The following is a 20039-nucleotide window of genomic DNA, read 5'->3' as shown; positions in this document are numbered from 1 at the left end:
CAGCCTGAACAGAACCTGGTGTGTGTCCAACTGTTCGGCCTCCCTTTTGACTGAGTAACGCAACACACAAGCAAACAAGTATAAACATTTAAATCCCTTTTATTGGAACTTTATTGCCGCTGCTATCTTGGATGCCCGTGGAGAAACCTGAAAAATGCAGAACCTCCTGGAACGTATGACACATTTTCTTCTGAAAACAGCGTTCGGCAATCTAAGCTGTTCGTTTTTCAGTAATAAATGTTTATGTGCACGATATGGCATGCAAGCATGCAGTAAAGCGTATGGCCCCTTTTGCGTGATCGTATCGTGATGCCATCACAGCTATCAAAGCTGCAGATAAAAAGTAAACAGCTATGCACCACCAATAGCTTTCCCTGAGGACATAAGGGCTTTTATAATATTAAACTACAATCTGTCTAATTCATGCAACACATGCAGTGCCAAAAGGGAAAAAAAACAAAAAACTTCCCCTTCAATCAAAAGGGAAATTCAACAACAATGCAGATATTGATATATTGATAGTGCTATTGAAGTTATCTTATAATCTCTTGTAATTATCATCAAATGGAACAATTTTATTTTGGGTGTGCCATTAAAACCAAAGTGTCTGACTTGCTCTTTATTTGTTGCCTTGGATTTTGGCGTACTGCAGGGGATTTCCTCGCCACATACATCTTTTTTTTCTGCTTTCCTCTTTTAACTGAAAATGGCTTGACAACAGCTGCGCTCATACATACGCAACCAACTGAGACACAAAAGCAGAGACGGCTGTCACCTCTGTGCAAAGGAAACACTATCTTAGCTTTAAAGGCCATGCAGAAAATATCATTTAACTTGTGTTGTTAATTTGTACTTTTGAGCATGCATACCTTGGTATTTAGTTATATTGTTTTTACTTGTGCTAACAGATGCTAAGACATACTGGTATTTTTGGCAGAAAGGCCTTGAATTAGACTGGGTGTTTTCTGATGTTTCCATGTGAACATTTCTAAACACAGGATTGGCCTGCCAAAATAGAAACTACACATAATGTGAAATACAAACAACAAATAAGGGTGGTTTGTTATTACAAAGTCAAAAACACATTTTTTTCTTTTTTTTTTTTTAGTGGAACTTGTTTTATTGGGGTATATTTAAAATCACAGCTCCAATTAGACGGACAACAATCTAAAGGCACAGCATTAGCACATACTAGTCTTTGTTCTTCATGTGAAGCTTATTTCCGCACCGATGTAAACAACTTAATGTTACATCTGTAAAAAAGACAAACATCACCCTCCCAGGTGGGGTAACTAAGGCATGAAACAAAAAAAAATAGAAAGTAAAATAAAACTGGCTTGAAACGCTGAAAGGTCATCGTTTAGTAGGACACTTGGTTTGGCTGAGGTGTGGCAGCAGTTAGGAACAGAGACTGACGTTGACAACATTTGTTTTGGCTGCGTGAACGCGCTTGTCCTGTGGCCACTGGAGCCGGTGAGACAAAGCTGCAGAGGCATGACGGGTTTAATCTTCCCCTCCGCAGAGGATCAGCAGGGTTTTACGGTAGTCTCCCGAGGTATCGCCCTGAAATGAATGGGAAACACAGTCACAGGAGGAGTTTCACTTACAGGAAATTACACCGCATATCTGGTGACATTTGGCCATCATCGAGCTGGAACAGAAAAAAGGGTTTACCTTGGACTTACTCAATAGCAGAACTGCAAAACAAAGACTTTAAAATAGTTGTAATTATAAAACAAAGGAGTCAAATGTGGAATTACCCTTTCCATTCAGCTGACTCTGAGATGATGAATTTGGAACTTCACTGTAGTTATTATCTTTTGATAGTGTAATGTGTAGGTTTAGGCCTCTCTATTGGTACAGATCCTCTTTTAGGGAGTTTGCTCTGTCCTTGACATATATACAAAAAAAAACGGTTTATGTGTTTCTTATGTGTGAAGAAATCAGGCTCATGAATTTTTCTCATTTTGTGCAAAATGTGTATTGCAATAAAGGGCTGTTACTGACTTCATTTAAGGTGGGATGTTTTTTTTTGTGTTTTTTTTTACATTTTCAGTGACTTCATGGCCATTAGGATGAAAGTCTTAATCCCCCTTTTAAATGCCCCAAGTGGTCAAATTATAATACCAGCATTAGACAGAACACAGTTTGGATTGGCATGCAATTAGAGCCGCTTGAAGCATTCAGCATGCCAAGAAGAGTAATAACAATCTTCATCAGCATAGACAAAGCATCGGCAAAGCATGGGGAGTGAAATTAAGTAACTTTTGGTTGGGATATTGCTGCAAAATGTCAGTAGAATCAGTGATTTTACTGACTGCGTAAAATCAGTAAAAGTGGTGCTCATGTGCTATTTATACAGCACTTTTTGACTTCAGTGATCAATATATTGAGATTTTTTTACATGTTCAAAAAAGATGAGGCTGCACAGTTTAGCTAGATATCAAATTACATGTGCTGCAGGATCAGAAAGGTGAGGGTAGATTGTTATTTTGCTATTTTCTAAGAGCTGTAGTTCTTTGTACACCACTGAAATGAAGTCACACAACAGTGTCACCTGGGTATTTATAGCAACTACAGCGAAAATAAAACTTGAAGAAACACCTTTGAATATAGGAACCTTTAACAAGTGTCAGAAAAATAAAGGAAATCATTTTTTTACCTCATAATTAAAAAAAAAAGAAGAGTTGACAAATGTTAGCACTTGACTCTCCCTCCTACATGGTCTTGTTGCCTTGATTCTTGAATACTTTTTGATAATCGAGTCAAAACCAGTAACACAAATCAAGCAAAAAAACAAAACAAATAAAAACTGTAAAAAAATACAAAGATATACACAGATGAAACATGCATCTTCATGGTGCATAATATAAATTGCTATTTACATTCTACCTTTCAATAATATTCCTGTATCTGTATTGGCTTTCTTCCAAGTAATCCTTCTTTTTCTACCACCAAAGAAACACGAATATTAATATTGCTATGTGGGAAAAAAAAAAAAACATATACAGTATATATGCTATGTTTTGTCTGGCAACTCTACGCACTTGCAATCCTGCTGACATCTCAGTTTAAAATCCCTGTGTCATTTAATGTGATTACTGGATAAATTCCAGTTGTGTCCACTTCACATTACATTATACCAACTTGAGATGAAGGCTCTCTTCTGGTCTCAGAAGAGAGCCTGATAAATAAGGAGAGCCATTGATAAATAACTGATAAATAACTTTTTATCAATGTGTAGTTTTTAAAGTCAAAGGTTATTTGGAGTGTGTAAATATCTCAAAGCTATTTCTTTAAGTCATTTCTCCATCCATTTAAACCATGACCACTTTTTGACAAAGTGTGCAAATTGGCATTTCCTCTGCAAATAAAAGCCCCAAAATGTCTAAAGCAATGAACGTGGGTACAAGCAACTCTTGAAACAAGATAAAAACTGAAATTGAAATAAAAATTATAGTGATCTCTCATATTTTATATTTCTGTTGCAGTGCTTGGTAATATTTCTGTCAAAGCAAATCCAGGGCATTCTGCTCGCTAGTCTTTATCGGTGTCAGGGTGATTTCATCTGTAAGTTATTATAGAACGGCTTTAAGGAACTTCCTATCTCTGCAGCCACCAGCCAATCACACAGCAGATACGAAGAGGAAGTTGGGTTAGGGAAATTCCTAAACAGCTGTGCGGTAGCCACATGCCTGCAGTCCACCGCAGGAAGCTATAGATTATCGTACCCCACCACCTCACCACAGCAGCAGCAGTTTGAAGGACGCTGCTGCTGTGAAGGATCTGCAGATGCATGCTCACACAGAGCAACAAAAAGGCAACAAAGAAAAAAAAACAAACAGCAGAATAACATGACAGACACACAAGTAGGATGAGAACACAATTAACTTGGCAAGCGTGTTAGTGTGTCTAAGACTTAGACTTACGATCATAGTCTCTACCTGGATGAATTCATGGAGGGAGACGTCGTGTGTTTCTTTGAACTCTTTGCGAATGTTGAAAAGGTCAACCTCGCTACGGGACACCATGATGCGGATCAGGGCTCTGTCGTCTGTACCAAGTCCCTGAAGAAGAAGGTCGTGCTTATTAGTCATACTTTGCCTATTTTAATTTGCAGGACATTTAAGTACACATTATTTGGGAAAATCCGAAAAAACTGCAGACTTTAGCACCTTGTTTATTGTTTTACAGTGCCAACACAATGCAACACAACACAATAGATTATTACATATTAATAATAAAAGCACAAACTTTGTGCATAGTTTTCTTTGAAATGGGTAAAAAAAAATGGGTCAAACTTAAAATTTTTAAAACAGCTTTTGTTCATGTTCATAAATGTGTTAGGAACATTAAGCACTTCCTGTCAAAAATGTTAAAAAAAAAAAAGTCAAATTTATGTCATCACTACAGAAAGTGAAGAATGAGAAATCTAAGCAATGTAGGGATTATTATTTACAAACTCAAGGTTGTTACGTCTGAGTTTGTAAAACTCAAACTCAAACTCATTTGAGTTTGTTGAACAGGTTCAACATATTTTGGATTTTAGTTTTCCAAAATATTGATTTTAGGAAAACTAAAATCAATATTTAGTTTTCCTGACAAAAGCTAAGTGGTTCCAAATCTTTGGAACTGCGTTAAGTCTGAGTTGCATGGTCCAGTTGGGTTTCCAATAACCTATCCTACCATGCCCATTTGCAAATTATTTCCCATGCTGAAAAATATAATTTAATGAAAAAAACAGTGACACACTGACAGCTTAGCGATTCTGTATGTGTGACCACTACCTTCATGGCTTCATACAAGCGGTCTGCAAAGTAAGATGGCTGGTTCTTCACACTGCGAACTGAACATACAACAGAGAATGAAGAACGTCTAGGGAGGAGTCACAGAACAGATGATGTCAGCAAAGTCCACTTTAAAAAGCAAAATATGAAACTTAAGAATCAATGCAGCCGTTACCTATTGCATAAAAGGCGTTTTTGACATCGCCAGACATTTCCTTCTTGATAATCTGCTCAATGTCCTTGTTGGTGCATTTGACAAACTCCTGGAACACTGTGATGAGGACAAAGAGTGAAACCACTGAGCGCTGGGACAGAGCTGCCCGACTTAGACCTAGATTTGCAATTAGGCCATTGCTATTGATTCAGATTTGATCTTTACCTCTCCGGAGGTGTGGGAAGCTCCTGGTGCACAGGATGCTCATGAACTTCATCTCCATCTCATCAGACTCTGCATTGCATGCATCTGCAAGTTCCTGATTTGTTGCAAAAACAGAGCCGGAGAGAAAAGGCATTGAATCGATTTGTCTGCTTTCTAGATAGAAAACAAAATAAGATTAAGTCATAAACTGCTTGACCTGAGCGTCTGCACAGGCTCTTTCCACATCTGCAGGCCCTTCTTCTCTTGCACCCTGACCATAGCAAATAAGGTCAGATGTAAATTTTGATATGCCCACCTTTGATCTACTGAATGTCAGCAGTTAACCACAAACGTTGTTATCTTCAGTATAAAAAAAAGCATGTCACGACATTCTGAAGGCAATAAATGAGGTGAATAAGTAGATCTTTGTGTCTGTGAGAGTCAGGCGGAGCTGAGAAGACAAACCAGACTTTCAGCCAGTGAGTGGGCGTGGAAATTACATGCAGACTGAGTTCTCATGATGATGATGATGGTTACCTGCACGAGAGAAACAAGGATGCGACAGAAGTGGCCTGATGTGTCTGAATGAATGGCGTCCTCCAAAGACTTCTTGTAGCCTGTGAAGTACAGTTTTTCAGATCCAGAAAGTGATATTAGATCTTAATTTCAATTTCAGACTCACCTTCTCTGTAGGCAGCATTCATGGCTTGTATTTCCTCATTTTTTCTGGTAACTAGGATCTCAATCAGAGCATGCTCATCTGTCCCAGCTCCCTGTTAAAATTACACACAAAAAAGCAAAATTGTCACTAAGATCTTGGATCAAGAAGGAAAGCACATGGGATCTAGTCCTTAGACACTGACATTCATCTTTTAGCTAAGTTATACTCCTGTTTGTAGCCAATCACAGATAGTTTGTCCTAATTATTATACATGAAAACAAATCATTTTATAGCTATGCATTTATTCATTGTGTACATATTTATTTATCCTAGTAGTAGTACATTTTCAGTTTAAGGGTTTATTATTTTCCAAAGTTCTTATATTATGGAATATTTCCATTGATCCTGATGCTCCTTTTGGAAATTATGGAAAATATAGAGATTATGGTCACAACCTAAAAAACTCTGGCTGACAAACCTTTTAGTAGAACGTGATACTTATCGGCTTTCCACAGCTATAATTGTTTGTGCTCAAACAGTTATACCTGACATTTTGTGCCAGAAAACCTTTGAGTTTGCAATGATCAAAACTACAAAAACGCAAAAGATATAGGAAAGGAATCAACACCACCGTGCTAAAGAGCAACTTCATGCTTTTAGGCTGATGAATCAGAGAGCTTATTGCTTTTTAAAATGCAAAACGACACACAGATTGAGCCCCAGTTAGTTTTCCTAGACTTTAAAAAACAATAAGTCTTGTAGTGTTTGTGTCGTGTTCCTACATTGATTGTAAAGAACACATAATTCTTGCCACTTGCAATGCAACATGTCCGATATGGCGACTGTGTAGCTTTTCAAAAGTAAACCTTGCAGGGTATATTTTACAAAATGATAAAGACGAAAGCAAGAAACGCTCTTCTAAAAAGAACTACTGTATATCTGGTGGTGTCAAACAAACTATGAATATGTGATACATATGTGACTGGGAATGATGGGAAAAAATTTTGAGATGCCACAAAATCACAACTTCAGCTGTCCAGTCATCTGTGGAATCTCAGAAATTATCAAGAAGAAGAGGAAACAACCATTGAACTGTTGAAACCGAAACATAACAGAAAAGTAGCACAAACCTTGTGTTTTTTTTGGTTTAGCTAATTAGCTAGGAGCAGCATTTGAAATATTTGGCAGGAATAAGGTCCATGTAACAAAGTTTACTTGTTCAAGTTGATATTAATTGACAGGCTTCTAGCAGCAGTAATATCTCTAACATGTTTCTATACAAGCTAATATTTGCCTGAATGCTAGTTGACAAAGATTGGTAAAACATGGACTGTACGTCTCCCAATAAACACTTTTAAAAATGTCACACACAGAGGCCAGGAGGCATGGTGTGCTTAACGGTATCAGAGTATACCAATGTTTTCAACAGTATGGTTTAAAAAATACCCATCATGGTATTTCTGCAGTTTAAATTTTTTATTATTATTATTTTACTGCAATATTGCTTGCTCACTCACAAGAAAGAGAAATCTGTCTGTAGTTGGACCAGTTGAAAGCTGCAAGCTGACTGCAAGCATACCTAATTAAAAACACACATGGTGAAGATAGCATTGTTTAAATTCTAATTATGTGCAGGAGTTGCAATGATTTTTGCGTTCTGTTATAAATAAAAGCAAATTATTTGTTTAAAATGTTTGTGTAAATACCACAATACAATGACATTGTGGTGTTTTCACTCAAGGTTGATAGGCTTTAAGAGTCTTTTATTGGCCCATGCCTGGTTGGCAAACAGTATTTTCCACTTTTCTTTTATCGTTTCAGAGCCACGGAGGAATTTACTCTGCTGCTTGTAGCACCAGGAAATGAACGCACCACCAGTTTAGTCATGAATTAGAAAAAATAAATTCCATTTCCTGCGAAAATGCAGTGTAAATGCTATACGCTGAATATTTTTAGAGACAGTTGCAGAGGCATTTGAATTCAATGGCAGAAGACTTACAGAAATGTAAGAAATAGGAAGAAGCCGCAGTAGTTGCTGGAGGGCTGACAGTGTAAATATTTTTACAAGCCATTTAATTTCCCTTTTAAGGCTAATTTGAAGTGATTAAAAAACTGCATAGATAAAATCAAGTGCCAGCAGGAGAGTCTCCCATGAATTGATTCAAATTGTGTGTCAACATTTATCTTTTAACTGCACACAATCCAGCCCAGCATATTTAAAAAAAAACATTTATATATATATAAATGGATAAATGGATCTATGGAGAGATGTAGTTTATCCATGAGCATTTTGTCTGTACAAGAGATTCTAACAAATATGCTAAGTTCACCTGAGGTCACCCAAAGTCCTACATGCAAATATATGAGATTATTAAATGCTTTGGGTCCACTCATACAGTACCTCCATTGCCTTTTTCATCATTTTGGCATCAAACTCTGCTGGGGTCAGCATGAGCCCAATAATCAGCCGCTCTAAGTTCTTTGACAGCTCAGACTTCAGGTCCTTCATCAAGTCCTAGAAGAGGATCGAATACAGTGAGGTCTCTCAAGCAATTCCCACCACAAGGAATATTTTATGACTAATAAGCTTTAGACCCCAAGAGTGGTTGTATGTCTTTAATATATATCTACTGTGTCCTTTCTATAATCCTATTATTTTTGGTTTATTTTTTTAAACATTTGTTTCTCTCACCCTTCCCAGTAGGGATTTGAAGGCCTGTCTGATTTCCTGCCTCTGGACGTTGCTTCTTTGTGCAACGATGTCAATGATCGCATCCTCATCTGTTCCTGTTTTTAGGTAAGAGGAAAAAAACATTTACTTTACACAAAATACAAAGAAACCTTCAAAACTCACATTATTGTGCATGTGGAAATTTACCTAAGCACATTAAGGACATCTTTGGAGATTCTTTTGAACCCAAAAAAAACTTCATATATAACTTATTGCTGTGTGTTTATAATTTTGACCCTGTGTGAAATAGAAAAATTTTAATTCCAACTTGTGCTCCCATTTATTTATTTTTTAAATGCTAATGTATTGTTGTATCGATATTTGGCTCTGGAAAAGAATGATTCAAGTGGGCCTAAAAGCAATATGGCATTTCTCTACTGGTGAGTGTACGTAAGATTCGGACCAGAAATGCACGTGTATTAAAGGTGCATACCAAAACCCTTCATAGCTTTCCTCAAAGCTTGTGCATCGGCTGCAGGGTCGAAATCATCCGCAGGGCGGACTGTGGGCCTCAGCTGAGCAAGTGGAAATGACAAAATTAGAAGAATGATAATCAATAGAGAGAAGAAGATAATCAAACTAGGACAGCTGCTGATGCATAGTTGTGATTGGTATTTGCATGCTTAGAACAAAATTTTAAAAAAAGAGGTCAGCAGAACATGCAAAAGGGGAAATTTTCACATTATAGTTTGCTGTGAGATTATTTAACTGATTGTGGTGACGTCTGGGCCACATGATGACCAACCCCTGACATTTGAGGGGGCAAGTGACCTTATGAAGTCAAAATTCACAGCAACACCAACAATGAAAATGTTGGTGGGCTTGAGGAGTAGCTGGGAGTTACAAAGCGTTAGTGAGATAGCCTTTTATTTACAACAATGCTGAGAGCTTTCTGACGTTCGTCCTCTATGCTACATTGAGCTGCACACGGAGGGTCTGGAGAGCAGATTACAAACAAGAACTAGTTTTTGGGGGTGGGAACAGCATTCTCATCATATCCAAAGTTAAACAAAGCCATCCCTGTGCTCACATGGCTACGGCACGAGCTCAGCTAGAAGCAGATTATTGAGGAGCCAGCAGGTATTTGAGATTCCAGGTTAACATGCAACGACACATCTAAAGAGCAGATGGGATCCAAACCTGCACTTTGGTCATGGCACTTAATTCCCACATCTTGTAGGCTATCTGAGCAGCTTCGGGGAAGAACTCTCCAGCTAAGCTGTAACAATTAGTTTGACACAACATTGTACACTCAGCAAAGTCAAAACCTCCTGCTTCGCTGCACTTTTTGGAAGATTCAGATGTTGTCAAACAAAGTCACTCCTACACAGAACGCATTATCTTCACTAACAGGATTTTTACTTGTGCCTGCAGCATTAATATGAGGACATGTTGCACCCATTTTGTATAGCTGCTTCAGTTTTATGCACTCTGGAAAAAAGAAAAATCAGTGACTGAGAGTTTGTACTCTAGCACCCTCTGCTGGTTATTTCTGCTGTCTGCAGCGAGGCCAAAACTTACTCATCATCCCCTCCACACAGGTTAAGCAGAGTCCTCTTGTAATCGCCTGACGTATCGTCCTGATTCACACGCATAAGAGACAAACTAACATTTCAGATGAATTACATTCTACAACAATGCATCTAAAATGTTTCGCTTCTTGTAATTTCCAGACCTTTATCATGTTATAAAGCGACTTCTCGTATCTGAGACGGAAACACTCCCGGATGTCCAGCATGTCAATTTCAGAGCGAGAAATCATGATGCGGATGAGAGTATTATCAGCTGTGCCGAGGCCCTAAAAGAGGAAGAAATAAAATATTTGTGGGAGAAGGTCATGTTTAAAATAAAATCTTAAACATTTTTCGAATTTAAATTCGTTTAAATTCAAAAAATTGTAGAACCTGTAGCTATATCTGCAAAGGCAAACAAAATGGCTATGTGCTCATACCTTCATTGATTTGTAGAGACGTTTGGCAAAGAACATGGGAACGCTCCTTATGCACTGGACTGTGAGAAAACACCAGAATCAGGGGCTGGGTTATATAAACAACGCCGTAGCTTCATTTTTTAAAGTAACTCTGAAGTGTGTTTCTTACCAACAGCCAGCATGAGCCTTTCAAAGTCTCCAGACAGCTCGTTCTTAATGCTATCCTCGATGGACATCTCTGCAATCTTCTCATATTCATCAAAAACTGAACAAAGAAAAACAAGACAACATATTTTAATGTGAGGTAATAGATCACTTTAAACTCAATATTGAGTTTGTTTGGGGTGGGAGGGTGGGAGGGTTGCCTCTGATGGGATTTTAGTGATTTCTTTGAAACATTCTGAGGAATGATGATGCTATTCAACACAGTTTCAGTTTGAATTCCTCAGGATTTTCTCTCATTCTATGGTTATAACTGTGCATATTTTCTCAAATATATACATATATGATCCAGTAAAAATCTAATAAATGTTGTGATATCTAACAAATTATTATAAGGTAATACCTGCAGGTTGTATTGCTATATTTTTATTCTAAACGCTTGTGAACTTTCACCAAATGAAGCTATTTGGGTTACATGTACAAGGTTAGGAGTTGTTTTCGTACAGCTGCATGAGAACCAGACTGTCTCTCCCCTTATTTTGGATCCTTTGTCCTTGGTATAAAATTCATGTGTTGTCTCTCCCTGGGAGAGCTTTTCACTCAGAACTGCATCATTATTGATTGTCTTACAAGCTCTTTGTATTGTGCACAATATATGAATAAACCTGATTGAGTAATTTCGCCTGACAGAGCTTGGCAATTAATTTTTTTCCACAACAATGTCCATTAGCCAGTAGCATGATTCTGGCCAGACATCTGACTTTCCTTTTTGGAATAGGATGATTTTAAATAAATTGGTTAAACTGGTATGGACCAAAATGTTAAGCATGATCCTTCATTTTTCATTTGGGTTGAGACCAGCTGTAATGTTAAGAAAAAGAAAACCAGTTTTGATGTAAGTTTGGACCACCATCATCATGGATTTCTTTAGCATCATGGTACGGGGGGGTTCTCATCTCATTAAAAGTTTGACTCAGCTACGTCAAACTTTTAACCAGCTAGCTGTTGAGTTTAAGTGAAGTTTTAAAAAGCAGGAAGTCCTTGATTTATATTCAATCCAATACAAACATTATTTCCCCACAGCATGATGCTACCACAACCTTGTCTGACACTTGGCAAAATCATTTCAACTCATCTAAATAATTTTGTCACTTTGGCCACAGAGTTCAATCTTTGTGTCGTCAGACCATAAAACAAAGGAATATGACGTTAGCATACGAGCAGAACTTCCACTCATTTACAGAGATCTTGCTAATAATGCAGAATTAGCAGTTATCTGCTTACATGCAGCTTTCTTAAAAGTTAAATATTTCTCTCTCATCTGTCCCATACATGCCTTCGTTCAAGTTTTTAGAAACATCCAGCAGGACCTGTGAAAAAATAACCTGAGGTTTTTACTGCTACAGAGACCTGAGGTCACACTGGGAATGTACTGGATGTCTCACCACCATGCTAATCTTCACATGAACTGGACTCACCCATGCGAAGGTGGGTCACACTGCGGTTTCCTAGGATCATGATGAATGTTGCTTCGTCTGTCCCCCACTTCTCCTCTCCAGCAGCGTACAGGTCCTACACAGAGGTGAGATAACATGATAACGTCAGAAAGAAGTGACCCGAAAAACAAGAACAGTAAATTCCATTATAGATAACAGAATCCGACAAGAATCTTAGCTATAGATGATGTATGGCATTATCCCCGAGATCCATAAAGAAATTATTACAATATTTCAGAATAGCATACTATAGTGTAGCATCTTGAAACTTAAAAAAAAACAAACATTTCTTTGACAATGTATCTTTGTATTGCTCATAATTCAGCTGGTGTGCTCCACAAACTGTTTTAGGAAGGCAGGGGTTGCTATTAGAGACACAGCCTCATAGCATTGACTCCAAAAAACCTCAAACTTTTATAAATTAGCATCAGAATAATAGAAAGCCTGAGCTTGAGCTGTATATTATTTACTCTAGCATCCCTTGAGATCTAAAACTAATGCAAACATGATCAGATTCCAGAACTCAAATTCACTTTATGTTTGAGAAAGACGATGCTGTGCTCAACATGAAACACTTAAGAAGCCAAAACCCAAGGAATCCAAAAAGTTAGTTTTTTGGAATCCAACCTTGGTTTGTAAAAGAGATTCCAACAAAATCTAAACTACATCCAGCAAACTATATGTATTTATATAGAAGTTGTAATTTACTACTTCCAAAACTACTACTTCAACAATACTTTACGTAGCCGTGCATTTTTGCGCAAATGTTTCCTTTTTGCTAAATTAAAAGTACCGCATTTGAATTAACTGAAAGCCTGAATAACCTAAACCTGCATCGTCTGCATAATTATTCTCACTTGTGCGTCCTGCTGCACCAGGTCTGCATCCACCACTCTTGATTCATCTCTGGTCCCCTGAAAACATCCATCCATCCAATTAACTCACTGCTGATCATCTGAACAGTAAAGACATTAACGCAATGTCTGCGTCGGTTTCTTCTCTCGACAAACCTGAAGCATAACAACCAGCATCTTCTTAAAATGACCCGATGTGTCAGCAATAACATCCTCCTCTATGTCCCTGCCATAGGCTGGAGACGTACAAAATGAAACACAGAGATAACATGATAACGTCATGCAACGTCAAATGAAAAAAATAGAATAATATCTCTTAAAATCCGAATGTCCTTCACGTCTTACCATCCTTGTAGGCCGCAACCATATCTTGTATCTGTTTGTTATTTCTGGACGCCAGGACTTCTATCAGGCATCTTTCGTTTGTTCCGGCTCCCTGAAGCAGAGCGCGAGGGTGAACGTGGAGCAAGAGCTCCTTTAAATAATTACCAGAAGGAGAGTAAATGACATACTTTGACTGCATCATGGATTTCTTTAGCATCATGGTACGGAGGGGTTCTCATCAGACTCACGATGAGACGCTCAAATTTTCCAGTGAGCTCATATTTCAGATCTTCAATCAGATCCTGAGGAGATAAAAGGATGTTGCAGGTGGAGAAAAGCATTTGGGACTGGAACATAAAAGTCCCGTATGAATGTTTTGTGCACCTGCCCAAAGTTGCATTTGTACGCTGCGATGACTTCTTGCCTCTGTGCGTTACTCCGAGAGGTGATCAGGTCCAAGATTGTTTCTTTGTCACTACCTGAAGAGCACAAAGCAGCTTTTTTTTATTTACTCACTGAGCTAGGAGAGAGTACAGATAACATATAGCTTCCTGATCATGAGTTACAGAGGAATGAGGAACTCACCAATGCCTTTCATGGCATTGTACAGAATCTCAGCATCAATGCTGGGATCAAAGTCCGGAGCATCAGATATTGTACCTCTGAACACCTGAAAAATAAAACGAAGCTGAAATATTTTTATTGAAGTAAGAGAAAAAGAGTCACATTAAGGATGTTGAACGTCTCCGATGCATCATGTTATGACTCAGTCACTGTGTAATCGCCCTGTTTCTGTATACTTTATGTTAGTTTTTAATTATTTTTGAGTTGAACAGTTTATAGCTGATATAAATCAATGCAGCTTATGGCAGAAGCTGAGCTAAATCTCAGTGAGTGCTGCAAGAAGTATGACAAACATCACCATTGAGAATTGGTTCTTCTTCCTTCTTCCACTGAAAAGAGCCATTCCCACAGCATGGCTCTGTGGGCCATGCTGTGGCCCAATGTATTTTATTTTATTTAACCAAAATAAAATACATTGTGCTTGTAAAATGTGAAAAAAGAAAATCATGTAGGGTAAATGTTTGTACCAATATTTCTATTATTGGGGACGGTGTGTTCAGGGTAGCGGATATTTCTAGTTTTTACACCACATGTAGCACTTTGGATGTTGGCCAAAAAGTTGAATGTTGGTCTCATCTGGTTGCGACATCTTCCACACGACTTGTAGCAAACTGCAAACGGGACTTCTTCCACGCTTCCATCGAGACCAGATTTGTGGAGTGCATTGCAAATAGTTGTCATGCCGACATATTCATCCACCTGAGCTGTGGATTTGTGGACCCTCTCAGGAGTTACCATGATCTCCTTGATGGTCTTGGTTTTTTATACTCCATCTCTCTCCCATTAAATACTGAAGCCCTCCACAACCCAGTAAGGGTTAAATTGGTATAATCACGGACGAACTGAGCAATGCTCTGTTAGGTCCCAAAATGAAATATTGTTTGATAATTTGCTTTAAGCCGTCTCTGACCTGCCTGATGTGTTCCTGCTTGTTTACTACTGCTATCTAACAAACCCCTGAAGCATTCACAGATCAGCTGCATTTACATTTAGATTAAATTAGAAACAAGTCAACTCACTTCTGAGAAAAAGGTCTTTATATTAATGCACAACACAATTTTCTGATACAAATGTACTTTAAATAATATTGTCAAAACTTTAATCCTTTTCATCTGACTTCACAACTACTAAGTCAGATAGTTGTGAAGTCAGATGGACTTGTTGATAGTTGTGACTTGTTTGTGTACCTCATAAAATCCCAAATTCAATTTACTGAAGTTGTGGTTAAACTTCACAAACTATGGAAAAGGTCAAGGAAAATGAAAACTTTTCAAGGCTCTGTAGACATACAGTCATGTCAAGAAAGTACGCCCCTTTACATTTTTTAGAGTCTTAAATAACACAAAAAATATCATGTGTGAATCTAAGTTGGAATTATAAACTCAGAGTGACTAGACACCAGTACAAAACTACAACATTTAACCACTTAGACCTCAGCTTGAGGAGAAATAAATTCTGTGTTTAGGCAGAGCCACTCACTCATGTGCAGAGCGATGCTAAAGTATGTGTCTACATGTGGCAGGTGTCGGGTTGCCCACAGACCACCTGTCTTTACAAGGTTCTGAAATACAATACAGCAATAGACACACCTACTGTACTTCTAACTCTGTTCCCTCTTGACCCTGAGCCCTTCACTTTGTCCACAGACGGCTGTGACCAAACAAGCTCTCTGGCTGTGAGAAAATAGGTTGATTTACTCTGAGTTCTTACTGCAGCTGCAGTTGAGGAGAATACTGCAGCATTACGGCATGCAGCGAGAATGTACTCCCCTCTGCCGCCTGCACATGCTCAAATGCTCTGCGTCTGCGACCATCACTCTGCGCGACAGCTGAACAGTTTCAACCACATAGCAACAAGGTCCCAAATATCTGGCCTTAGCAACAAGCTTTTATCTAAACAATTATATTAATGAGAGCGAATGTGGATTGATTGTTGTCTTCTCACTCCTTTCTTGCAAGATGCATCTTGTTTTGTTTTTGTTTTGCTTTTTTCTGAAATGACCAAAATTCTGCAGATTTTGAAAGTTTACGCGTCATCAGGAAAGTCAGAGGACCAACTCTGGAATCGTCTCGTCTGCTGTCTCTGAGATACGGGACAGGTAGCTGTGACACCCTACACTGCTGGCTTTATGATGTGTAGGGATCACATGGTGCCAGGTGACAGCGGCCGTCCTCGCTTCATTCAGTGGCACACAAAAACCGAGCATGTCAAATAGACACCAGATCTCCTCCACAGTTTCATGTGGAATTGATAACGATAATATCAGTCACAAAACTTGAAATGTTTCATTGGTATTTTTATGAGATAGATCAGGACACAGTTGTGATCCGAAAAGAAAATTATCCATTGTTTTAAAAAATATTCTCAAATAAAAAACTTGTAACATTTGTATCCAGCCTCCTTTACTTGGATAGAAGCAGCCAACTCTGAAGGAGTTGCAGAGATCCACAGATGCGGTGATAGAATCTGTCGACAGTAGAGCTTTTAATCATGCACTCCTATTCGGCCCTAATGACAATGAAATGTCCTGTTTGACGTTTGCAAGAAGGATAAAACAATGCTCCAGTCCAACACATTCTCACTCCCGACTCGACCAAAACTTCCTGGCTTACTTGACAGACATTGTATGTAAGGGGAAAACTAGCACTCAACATCACCCTGAACACATCATCCTCGTAGTGAAATATTGTAGTCATGCTGTTGGGACGAGTTTCATCACTGGAGCAGCAAAGCAGGTCAGAGCTAAGGAGAAAATTACTAGAGGACTATACTACTAGAGGAAAGTCTGTCAAAGGCAGCAAATGACTTGACACTGTTGCAGAGATTCCAAACAACTCTGAAGATACAACCGAAAGCAGCAATTGAACAATTAAATCAATGTATGTCCAACTATTAAAATGGCCCAGTCAACGTCAACACTTAAAGCCAATTGAAGTAATTTTTGAAATTGTTGTTCACAGACTCCCTCAATCCAGTGCAACTAAGTTGTAGTGATTTTGCCCTTTACAAAAATCAGTGTCTCGATGTGCAAATCTGGGCAAATGCACGTCACAATTGTCATTGAACGCCACATAAATTCCTTTCCTTCAGCCGTACAAGGTGTGATGAGAACAGTTTTGTCTACTCACCATGTCTGTCTCCGGTGTCACTGCTGCTCAAAAATCTGTTTCTGGAGAGAGAGGAAGAGAGAGAGAGAAAAGGAGATGCTGAATTAAAAGCAGCAATACACACCATCAGTGTCATTTTGAACTGGACAGTAGCCCTGGAATGTGCAAGTCATTATGATGCAAAGACATATCATAACGTCCCCTTTTAATGTCAGGCCTGTTTTGCACCTCCTGTAATTTTCCAGAACAGTCCAGGATCAAAAGATTAACAGGTAAAGAAGTGTCTGCAGCTGAACTGATTCACTGCATGGGAGCTACATGAAATAAACCTCCAGGGAAAATGACTTGTCACACTCTGCACTCTGCCATGTATCAACCTCTAAAGGATCCGTTCGAATATGTCATGGAGACTAAGTTTCAATGTTCTTAATGCAAATGACAGAAACTAATGAATTTGTATGTAACCAAAATACAATACAAAGAGTATGCCTGACATGAACTAAAATTGTTTGTAAATAAAAGGAATGAAACACACTCTCCGGATTTTAAATGCTCAGTATTTGAGCAGGACAGCTGTGACGTTTTCCCAAAAATAGCAGGAGGCGTTTAACTTAATATCACAATCAGTGTCTGAAGGGGGTTTGGGGTTCTATAAATAAAGGGCCACACCCTTCTCTGTACCTCACACAGCAGAAACAAAAATCAGCCGTCTGGTTTGGTGAAATAATTTCAACTTTTCCATTTCACTTATTTAATTTTTTTTTTTATATCTGATTCTCTAGAAGTGCCTTCATCTTTGCAGCAAGTCTCTCTCTGTTTCACTCTCACTCTCTCTCTCACGTACACACGCACGCATATATGCACAAATTAAGCATCAGCAAACTTCTCCTGTGAATACTGCAGCAGCAAACCTCGCGTTGAACCAAGCTGGCAGAGATCTGACACTATAATACAATATAAAGGCTCCAAGTAGGACACAGGGGCTTACCTTGGCTGTGCAGGAGTAATCGGTGCTGGGTTACGGTGGTCCTGCTGCCTCCTATAGCAAAAAGCCGCTGTGTCTCCCGCCCCTCCTCTGCGCTCAGGCCTGTCAGATTCAGGCATGTCCCGTTACGTGTCCTCTGACGCAGCGACTGCGGCGCACTCTGGCGCTGCAAGTAAACTGTGGAGTTGTGCATAATAGAGCGCATGAAGTAGAGCAACTTTGTTCCTCAATGAGATTACTTAACAAAAACCAAACAGAAACCAAACTGATTAGTTGTGCACATTTTTTTTTTCTTTTTTTTTTTTTTGTGATTTTACGCACGCATGCAGATGAACGGAAAGTGTTCATCTGCATGCGTCCACCGTTTCTTTTATGACCTAAAGAGGCCGGACAAGTGCTTAAAAAAACCCGCAAGATTGACACGTTTCCACGGCGACTTTGATGGTTCGAAGTTTGCGTGGGAGCTTTGCAGTTTGGTTATCACACGGTGCAGCTGTAAGAGCTGGCCTGCTCTATTTCTGTCGCGTCAGGAGTCCATTCCAGTAAGCGGGGGAGAGACGCCAGCAGAGCTGAAGGGGGGGTTGGGCAAAAGAGAACCACAGACAATGTCAGGACACTATAGTGTCCAAAGTGTAACTAGATTTGGTTCTTCCACAGAGGCTGTAAACACACAAAACCATTTTATATACGGTGTTAATAATATTTTTGTGATTTATTTGAATCCCTCTTGTGTGTGTCCTGAGTATGAACTTACTTCATGCAGACTTTTACTTTACTCAGAAGAAACGATGTGAAACAAGATGTGACTCATGGCACCCTTTCATAGCACGCTGCTCAAAATGGCATTAGCGTGAATCAGTTGGTTTTATTCTGCTGCTGCTGCTGCTAAAAGTAACTTTCATCTTTATCTAATCACTATTTCTTAATAGTGTACCTGCAAACTACTTAACACTGGTGGAAAAGAGAAGGATACTACCTTCTCCTCCTCATTTCTAAGTGGCTATGTCTGATGTCTGCCTGGGACAGAGTAGCGAAAATGAAAGCAGAGACCAGGCTGGTTTGACAAATCAGGTGCTTTCCTCTCAACTGGCACATTTTAGCTATTTTCAATCACACCTTTCAAAATGTGTCTCCTTCTCAAGTTAAAGAACAATGAAGTTGCTTTGAAAGTGCACATAGGAAGACTTCATTTGTACTTTAGATCATTTATCAAAGGTGATTGCTTTGCACTTTGCTTGAGTGATTCATAAGTGAAGCTTCTGTTCCTCAGAGAGATTAATGATTTTGAGATTATAAGTGATGAGCTTACTGTCAGTTAACCATCAACTTCTGACAAATGTCATGTTGTCGTCAATGATTATTACTTAGCAAACAGTGTTGAGAAATGAATCAGCAACAATCTGATAAATAAAGAATCAATTAAACATTTCTGTGGCAAGCTCGTATTCAGAACTGCTTCAGTGGATGTGTGTCTACACAACTGACTCAGAGATTTCCACAGTTGGCTGCATAAGGGTTGAAAAAGCATATTATTTTTTTCAACCCTGAAGCATATTGAAGCATAATAAACAGGAAAAGGTCATTAGCTAAATTTGTGCTCTGAGTAGTTTCAGTTTAAGTCTCTAGCTGGATGTCTACTTAGCACAAAACCAGACTTGATGTACTTAACTATTCTACTACCAAGCCTCTCCACATTCAATGAAAGGTGGACTAGAGGAAGACTCTGTTCCCCTGTTTTATAAATACTTATAAATTACCTTATATTTTATTTATAAATATCCAATAAATTTATATAAAAGAAGGTTTTGGAGGATGTAAGAGACGATGCTGTCCAGAAATAAATTATATAAATCAACATATTTGTTTATATTAGAATTGGAAACACCTTCAAGACCTATATCAGTTTCAGCCATTAGTAAAGAAATATTTCCATAGAAAACAAACTTGAGCAAAATTTATAGGAAACAGAATCACTAATAAAAGTGGCACCAAAATTGATCCAGGTGGAGCTTCGCATTCT

The 20039-nt window shown here is 38.6% G+C and overlaps 1 protein-coding gene across 5 annotated transcripts; it reads right to left on the bottom strand.

Moving 5' to 3' along the window:
- Positions 1–83: 83 nt before the first annotated feature.
- Positions 84–18154, bottom strand: anxa6 (annexin A6). Of its 5 annotated transcripts, none has more exons than XM_028009250.1 (25): positions 18023–18150; positions 17056–17096; positions 13889–13973; positions 13688–13782; positions 13492–13605; positions 13325–13415; positions 13136–13215; positions 12983–13039; positions 12108–12201; positions 10637–10732; positions 10489–10547; positions 10213–10335; positions 10059–10117; positions 9678–9756; positions 8971–9052; positions 8499–8593; positions 8208–8321; positions 5828–5918; positions 5683–5762; positions 5363–5416; positions 5167–5260; positions 4963–5058; positions 4788–4846; positions 3930–4067; positions 84–1563 (listed from the first exon to the last, which is right to left on the bottom strand). In XM_028009250.1, the coding sequence occupies exons 2-25, from the start codon at positions 17056–17058 to the stop codon at positions 1504–1506; spliced, it is 1998 nt and encodes a 665-aa protein (XP_027865051.1). In that variant the 5' UTR covers positions 17059–17096; positions 18023–18150; the 3' UTR covers positions 84–1503. The 5 variants fall into 5 exon arrangements, 4 of the variants coding, with proteins under 4 accessions (XP_027865051.1, XP_027865052.1, XP_027865054.1 ...); XM_028009251.1 differs by having other exon boundaries at positions 3945–4067; XM_028009253.1 differs by lacking the exons at positions 13492–13605; positions 13688–13782; positions 13889–13973; positions 17056–17096; positions 18023–18150 and adding an exon at positions 13783–13788 and having other exon boundaries at positions 13325–13348.
- Between the last annotated feature and the right edge of the window lie 1885 nt (positions 18155–20039).

Source organism: Xiphophorus couchianus, chromosome 23, assembly GCF_001444195.1.
Source record: "Xiphophorus couchianus chromosome 23, X_couchianus-1.0, whole genome shotgun sequence".
Taxonomy (NCBI): domain Eukaryota; kingdom Metazoa; phylum Chordata; class Actinopteri; order Cyprinodontiformes; family Poeciliidae; genus Xiphophorus; species Xiphophorus couchianus.
This window is presented reverse-complemented; position numbering and strand designations above follow the sequence as displayed.

Coding starts and splice junctions, on each gene's coding strand:
- anxa6 (XM_028009250.1), bottom strand. Junction 10,548..10,636: donor AAGGCTCATGCTGGCTGTTG/GTAAGAAACACA, acceptor GTTTTCTCACAG/TCCAGTGCATAAGGAGCGTT. Junction 10,336..10,488: donor GTCTCTACAAATCAATGAAG/GTATGAGCACAT, acceptor TTCCTCTTTTAG/GGCCTCGGCACAGCTGATAA.